Here is a 7,619-nt window from a genome sequence, read left to right on the forward strand (position 1 = left end):
AACTGATCTTGTTTGCATTGCAAAAAAAAAAAAAAAATTACAACAAATTTAAGATAATTGTCATATCTACTGTCTTCCCCTTGTAACGATAATTCTAACTGTTAATGTTGCATCTGATATTATGCTGTAATTGTATAAGGAAGATTCAAGGACGATAAGACTGTAAAAAAATAAAGGGTTTATCTGACCTTGTTCATTGCTAGTTGGCATTGTAAGATGGCACTGCCTGCGTGCAGCAAGACCAAAAACCATAGTCTTAATTGTCAAGAATGGCAATCTGCACTCAGGTAAGATTTCCAGCTGTAGACGGAAGGGGGTAGGGTAATTTGAATTGTCTTGTATTTGTACATAACCGTTTTCCTCTCTTATGAATATTTATTGTTTTACAATTTTATTTTTCTAGTTTTAATGATTGTAATGTAAATGTTTTATGTTTGAGCTGTGGATGTTACACTGTGAGCCACCATGATCACTGGATTATGCAGCCAACAAATATTCCTACATAAATAAATAAATAAATAAATACACGAGTATCTCCTTTGTGTGCATGCCATTCACCATATTGTACTGTTCTGACTGATATAATAGCAATCTTGAAAAAGTATGGAGTACAGACTGTTCTGATTAGATGAACTATTTTTAGAGCATTTAAAAAAAAAAAAAAAACGAAACAAAAAATGCTGCACATTGGACCTATGATTATAAATAGAGGTGATTGAATTTGTTTTAATATAAGTTAAATGCTGCAGATATGATGGTCCTTGAAAACTTGGGGCCTCATTTTCTAAAGCTATTGCAGGCTTGCGCTAACAGTGCAAGCCTGCAATAGCTTGCGAAGGTAGCGCACGCCTGCGCTACCTAAATCGGGGCGGAGTCGGCCCTGGAAGAGGAGGAGTCGGGGCGTCACTGGGGCCGACTCGGTGAAGATGCCGCGGACGGCGAAAAGGTAGGTGCCTTTTTGCATCCTATTTCGCGCCCAATAGCTACACCTTCTGTGGTGGCGCTATTGGGTGCGAAACCGGCAGCGATCGCACCGCGGCGGTGAGATCACTGCCGGCTAGCGCAGGACCGCCCCCCATTAGCGTGATACTTTAGAAAATGAGGCCCTTGGTTCTTTAAAAAGCATACAACACCTAATTTAGCAGCTATGACAGGCTCTTGACAATTAGCCTTTATTTTAGCTTTTTTTTAAGTTTAATTTTATTGTTTTATCTCTTGTACTTTTATTTATTTCTTTTTATTGTGCTATTATATCAAATATTTTAAAGTTCAGATTCTGTTAAATGTTATTTATTTCTGTTTTTATTGTTTATATTATGAAGAATTTATTTTGTAATTTACTATTTCTATGACCATGTTTTAATTTTTCTGTACACCGTTAAGAATGAATTACAGATTAACGGTGTATAAAAGCACAAAATAAATAAATAAATATAGTTCCGTGATTTTATATAGAGGATATTGTCAGCAGAAATCGCTTTAATATTATTTATTTATCCAGCAGTGGTGGCTCATTTCTTAGTGTGCCAGTAGTGATGTCAAAGGAGACGGCAGTGTTTAGAGGGATTTGACACTGCCCAGAGGGAGGTGTCTTAGGTTGAATAAAACTCCTGTGCCCAAGGGAGTGCAGGGTCAGTCTGAAGGAGTCAGTTTGCAGTCCGCAGTCTGAGGGTACCATCTCTTCACAGGGTAGGGCTGGTGGGGCCTGTCCCCCTCCACTGGGAAAGGACCAAGTGAGTGCCTGTCTCAACAGAGAGGGACTGTGCTGAGACAAAGAAGTGCTCCTCTCCTAAGAGGACTCAAGGTCAAGGCTGCTGAGGCTTTCCAAAGGAAGGAAGAAGCGTCTTGGGGTGTTGGAGGGACACCTGAGAGTGTTGCATGCTGAGCAGTGCCGCATTTCTGGCGGTCCAGGTAAGAAGGACTGCTTCAATGAGACAGAGTGGAGTGAGGGGGTGGTCTTTTGTGGGAGTTCAGAGAGAGAACTACCTAGCCAGGGAAGGCCCTGAAGAGCTGCTGTCTGAAAATTAGGAATCAGCCAGAGACCCAGCTGCTGGGTCCAGAGAAAGAGACAATTGAGAGAAAAAAGGAGAAAGCTGCAGGGGAGAGCCAAGAGAGCAGGGTTCCTGTCCCAGAAGCTTACCTGACATTGGTATGCCACATCTTGCTAACCTGAATGATTAATATTTATTTTATTTTTGTGCTTTGGACTTTGTTTTTCTGAGCTGCATGGTGCACTGTAGCCATAGGTGTATCATGTGTGTTTTCCTGCCCTCGGTATCCAGTAAAGACTTTTATTTTTTTTAACAGCCTCTGTGTGCAGTGTGGTGTTTTTGACTGCAACTGGACTGAGGTGCAGAAAAACTCCAGAGGCGAGAGACCCTAAGAGCCATAGACTCTTCTCCTATTGCACACCCCCCCCCCTCCCCCACACACACACACACACACAGTGTGGGAAGAACCTCGGGCAGGCATAGGACTGGCCATGGTCTATGACCCTTCCAGTGAGTTCTTATGCCTATCCCAGAATTGGAGCAGGGGCTACCTTTGCAATATGCACAGACACTTTTATCCTGTGTGCATTGCATCAGGTATCACAGGGAAGTAATACGTGTCGTTTCTTTTTTGTAAATGAGCAGCCGCAAACAGTCGGGCCGATGCAGTATGGTGTGCTCGACCAAGCGCACCATTAGCCCCTGTTTGGCCACGCATTTTCGATGCGCTATTTATACCCCTTATACAGTAAGAGGTAATAGCGTGTGGAAAACGCGCGGCCAACCCCCCCCCCCCCCCCCCAAAACTAATAGCGCCCGCAAGATGTAAATGCATGTTGATGGGCCTAGTAGTTATTCCCGCGCCATACAGAGAGTAAAATGTGCAGCCATTTTACTCTCAGAAATTAACTCCTGCCAGCACCGGGCAAGTGTACAGAAAAGCAGAAAAAAACTGCTTTTCTGTACACCCTCCGACTTAATATCATAGCGATATTAAGTCAGAGGCCCCAAAAATAAAAATTTTTTAAAAATTGTAAAAAAAAAAAAAAAAAAAAATCAGCCCGCAGCTCGCGGGTTGGAAGACGGAAGCTCAATTTTGCCGGCATCCATTTTCTGAACCCGTGGCTGTCAGCGGGTTCGACAACCGACACCGGTAAAATTAAGCGTCGGCTGTCAAACCCGCTGACAGCCGCCGCTTCTGCCAATAAGGAGGTGCTAGGGACGCGCTAGTGTCCCTAGCACCTCCTTATTACCGCGGGCCCTCATTTGAATAGCAAATCGCGTGCCCAGGAGAGTGGCCTGGGCGTGCGTCAGGAGAGCAGGCGCTCGCCTTGGAGCTCTGGCTCTCCCACGCATTTTACTGTATCGGCCCAAGTGTGTGCTAAACACAGTCGCATACGTTGCGTCTGTTCTTTGTGAGGGCAGGCCACGGGGGTGTGTGTGTGTGTGTGTGTGTGCATTATTTATCATGCATACCTTTGAAAATGGTGAGCACATGTGCTGCTTTCCTTCCCTACCTAAACCTGCTCCCAGGAATGCCTCATTTTAATCTGGTTAAAATTACCCCAGCCACAGACGTCCCATGTGTTCTTAGCTGGGTAGGGGGCAAGTTACTTCATCTGATCCATTTTACCTAGATAAATGGAGTTAAAAATTGTCATTTATTAGTAAAAATGTGATAAATGTATTATAGAAATATTACAAAACACAACTTGAAGCATCTTTTCCCCTAGGTTTATGGAGTTTTTGTCTTTTTTTAAACTACTTTTGGTATGTTTCCAATCTGGATACTTTGCCTGCTGTGATCGCATTTATTGGTCACAAATAAAAAGGCACAGGCACCACAAGTGAACAATAACGAGCCAAGGGGAACGGTGCAACCACAAAGGGATAAATAACAATATAGATAAAAATCATATAAACATATGCATGTAAGGATATTCCTTCAAGAAACTGTTTCCCGTCTCCAGGGCTGCATCCTCAGTCTGTCCCGTGGCTCTTATCAATTATGCCAGAGTCCAAGCACAACGAGTGTCGCTGTCCAAAAGGGGATGTTGTATTATCAGAATGTAAGGAGCAGTCAGGCTCTGCTTCAGGGCGAGCCTGCAGGTCTCCTCTATAGAACCAAGAGCACACTTATGAGCAGTCCCAGGAACGAAGCTCGTACAAAAAGTCTGAAGCGCCGAATCAAAGGTAGGGCAGTGCATTTTCTATAGGGAACTTCTACCCCTTTCGGGGCCGTGTGCGTAGCCCTTTGCATAATTAAGACCCACAGGACAGACTGAGGATAGAGCCTTGGAGACAGAAAGCAGTGTCTTGAAGGAATATTCTCAGTCAGACAGAAGATCTATAAGACTGTGATCATGGTCAAAAGACAGATTTAATTACAAGCCCCTGATACAGACATGAACCGAAACATGACAATGTTGGGCTGGTTCGTTTAGTGTGATTGTATGTATTAAAAGTTTATGAAGGAGTTTTTCACTTTAACTGTAGATTCATTTTTATTATTTCATTATGCATATATTTATACCATTTGTATCTATATTGTTATTTCTTTATTATTTTGCCGTTGCACTGCTCCCCTTGGTTTGTTCTGACTTTAATTGGACCAACATATGACAGCATACAAAATATCCAAAGACAATGCATATCACAGAGACAATGACATCACAGCGCACCTGCCCTCCCCACCCCCATTCAAATGATAAAAGCCAAATGAAAATTATCGACAAACGCTACATGAAATTAACATTTAGTCTGACCCTTTTGCTTTCAATTTGAGTTTCCATAAAAATAATTTAAAAAAATGCACACATCTGTTGTTATATTTGCTTTCTAACATCTGTTTGAATTTTACCTAATTGATGGCATTTTCTTTAAGGTCTGAGCATCAGAGATGGAGATAGATCCTGAGCAGCTATGCAACTACCTGTGGGATTTGAGAAATTTCTCTGAGACTGGTATTCTGAAGAGGGACACCAGAGCCACTGAGATTCTTGAATACACCAGCATTATCCTGTCTATAATTACTGTTGCTGTGGGGCTGGTGGGTAACACACTCGTTATCTGCATTGTTGGCTTCAAAATGAAAGGTGTGAAAGCTGGCGTTTGGGTTTTAAACCTGGCCGTTGCTGACTTTATTTTCCTGTTGTGCTTGCCATTTGCGGTCATTTCCTGGTACCTGGGGAGCTGGCCCTTTGGGGTATACAGCTGTAAATCCTTCTATTTCATTTCCACCGTCAACATGTACGTCAGTATTTTTATCCTCACAGCCCTGACCATTGATCGCTGTATCTCAGTAGTTATCCCTCTCTGGCATCGCAAATATGCGTCCAGGCGCCTTTCTTTCCACATTTGCTTGGTGCTGTGGATAATCACAGTGGTACTGAGCATTCCTGTCTTTCTTTATGGTTACTTGGAAAACAGTGGCAATACATCATTATGCCTTGTGGGCTCCCAACAGAAGAATCCATTCAACACCAGCAACCTCTTTCCTGTCTTTTCCAAACGCAAGTCATCACAGACTTTAGCAGATCTCCCAGATCGCATGGTGTCTGTAGGAATAATCGAGCACAATGTCAACAGAATGGGTGAAAAGAATGACCCAGTTAATTCTGAAGAAATACTGCTTCGTCAGGATTGCAAGAAGGAGGAAATTCAAAAGCTATTTGAAGCCAAAATTACCAGTACTGAGATTAATAACTGGAATGATATGGTGTCTTTGACAGAGTTCATCATTATCCCACTGCTCTTTGTTAGTTACTTCATCCCCTTACTCATTATCCTATCATCCAACATCATTATGAGCCTTCACTTGAAACAGTCCAAGTGTATGAACTCAGCAAAATCCTCTAAAGTCTACAGGATCATTGTGTCCATGGTGGCTGCATACTTTCTCACCTGGACACCATTAACTGTGGTGTTGATTATTTACATGGTAGCAGCTCGTAAAATGGACTTGCATCTGATTTACAACCTGAGTATTGTCAATCCTTTGGTTGTCAGTGTTTCCTGTTTCAACAGCTGCCTGAATCCCATCCTCTATGTACTGGTTGGTCAGAATGTAAGAAGAGAATTTAGAAAGTCCTGGTATAGCATATGGCAAAGCCTCTCCAAGACTTCACAGTCCAAGTAAATCCATGCTCAGGCAGAACAGATATTACATTGTGGGGCGGATTTTCAAAGGGTTATGCGTTTAAGGTACGCACGTAACCCTGAGAATCCGCTCCGGCACGCGCCGAGCCTATTTTGCATAGGCCCGGTGACGCGCGCAAGCCCTGGGATGCGCCTATGTCCCGGGACTTGAAAAAGGGGGCGGGGAGTGGGCAGGGCAGGGCGCTCCAGGGGGGCGGGGTGGGGGCAGGGCTGGAGCCTCCAGCCACAGTGGCCATTTGTCGCTGTGCCCGGGATCACGGGCCAGCCATAGGCCGGCGTGCGCAACCTACGCCTGCCCGGAGGCAGGCGCAACTTAGAAGTTAAAGGTAAGGGGGGGTTTTAGGTAGAGCTGGGGGGCAGGTTAGGTAGGGGAAGGTGGGGGGAGCGGAAGGAAAGTTCCCTCTGAGGCCGCTCCGATTTCGGAGCGACCTCGGAGGGAATGGAGGAAGGCTGTGCGGCTTGGCGCACGCAAGTTGCACAATTGTGCAGCCCCTTGCGCGCGCCAACCCTCGATTTTATTACATGAGCATGGCTGCTCGTGCATGTTATAAAACCGGGCATAGGATAGAAAATCTGGTCCTGTGATTGTATTGTACAGAGCTGCCAGACTCTGCAAAGTAAGGCTGAACTAGGTGTGGCATTCGTATTCTAGCTAAAAATTTGTAGGCATTAGTAATCTACAATTCAACTTATTTTTAGCAAAGGGAAAAATGGGGAGGTGTGATTTTGATATCATTTTCTCTATCTGAAATCCCAGTGTCATCTCCTAACTGAGTGATAACCTAATGTCATAGTAGCCTGTAGTATATAAAGAGGACTCAGTCAACCTTTACCCAATCATGAAAGGACTTGAACAGGTTAATGTAAATCAGTTATTTACTTTCTCAGATAATAGAAGCACTAGGGGGGCACTCCATGAAGTTAGCAAGTAGCTCATTTAAATCAAATTGAAGAAAATTATTTTTCACTCAGCGCATAGCTAAGCTCTGGAATTCATTGCCAGAGGAATGCGGTTACAGCAGTTAGTATAACTGGGTTTAAAAAAGGTTTGGATAAGTTCCTAGAGGAAAAATCCATAAACTGCTATTAATCAATAATTAATAGTAGCTTGAGATCTATTTGATGTTTGGGTACTTGCCAGGTACTTGTGACTTGGATTGGCCACTTTTGGAAACAGGATCCTGTATGGCAACTTCTTATGTCCTTATTCCATGCAACAAAGGGATAGGCAGCAACTTAAGATAAAGACTCAAACCACTCTTACATCTCAACGACTTCCATACCATATTACAAGCCCTCGTATTATCGAAAATAGATTACTGCAACTCCTTGCTATTAGGCTTGCCTAAAAACACCATACAGCCTTTACAACTCCTCCAAAATGCAGCTGCCCGGATACTCACCAACACCCACAAAAATGATCACATAACCCCGGTACTCAAACATCTACATTGGTTACCCATAGCATCT

General features: G+C 43.6%; 1 protein-coding gene across 2 annotated transcripts; it reads left to right on the top strand.

Annotated features, from left to right (window-relative positions):
* The first annotated feature begins 211 nt into the window (after positions 1–211).
* LOC115097283 (chemokine-like receptor 1) lies at positions 212–6,264 on the top strand. 2 transcript variants are annotated; one of them, XM_029612962.1, is made up of 2 exons: positions 212–287; positions 4,876–6,264. In XM_029612962.1, the coding sequence occupies exon 2, from the start codon at positions 4,891–4,893 to the stop codon at positions 6,127–6,129; it is 1,239 nt and encodes a 412-aa protein (XP_029468822.1). In that variant the 5' UTR covers positions 212–287; positions 4,876–4,890; the 3' UTR covers positions 6,130–6,264. The 2 variants fall into 2 exon arrangements, with proteins under 2 accessions (XP_029468822.1, XP_029468821.1); XM_029612961.1 differs by lacking the exon at positions 212–287 and adding an exon at positions 1,675–1,911.
* The last annotated feature ends 1,355 nt before the right edge of the window (positions 6,265–7,619 follow it).

The sequence above is a fragment of the Rhinatrema bivittatum genome, chromosome 8 (assembly GCF_901001135.1).
Source record: "Rhinatrema bivittatum chromosome 8, aRhiBiv1.1, whole genome shotgun sequence".
Taxonomy (NCBI): Eukaryota; Metazoa; Chordata; class Amphibia; order Gymnophiona; family Rhinatrematidae; genus Rhinatrema; species Rhinatrema bivittatum.

Excerpts from the sequence above, each read along its gene's own strand:
- LOC115097283 (XM_029612962.1), top strand. The coding sequence starts at position 4,891 with ATGGAGATAGATCCTGAGCAGCTATGCAACTACCTGTGGGATTTGAGA.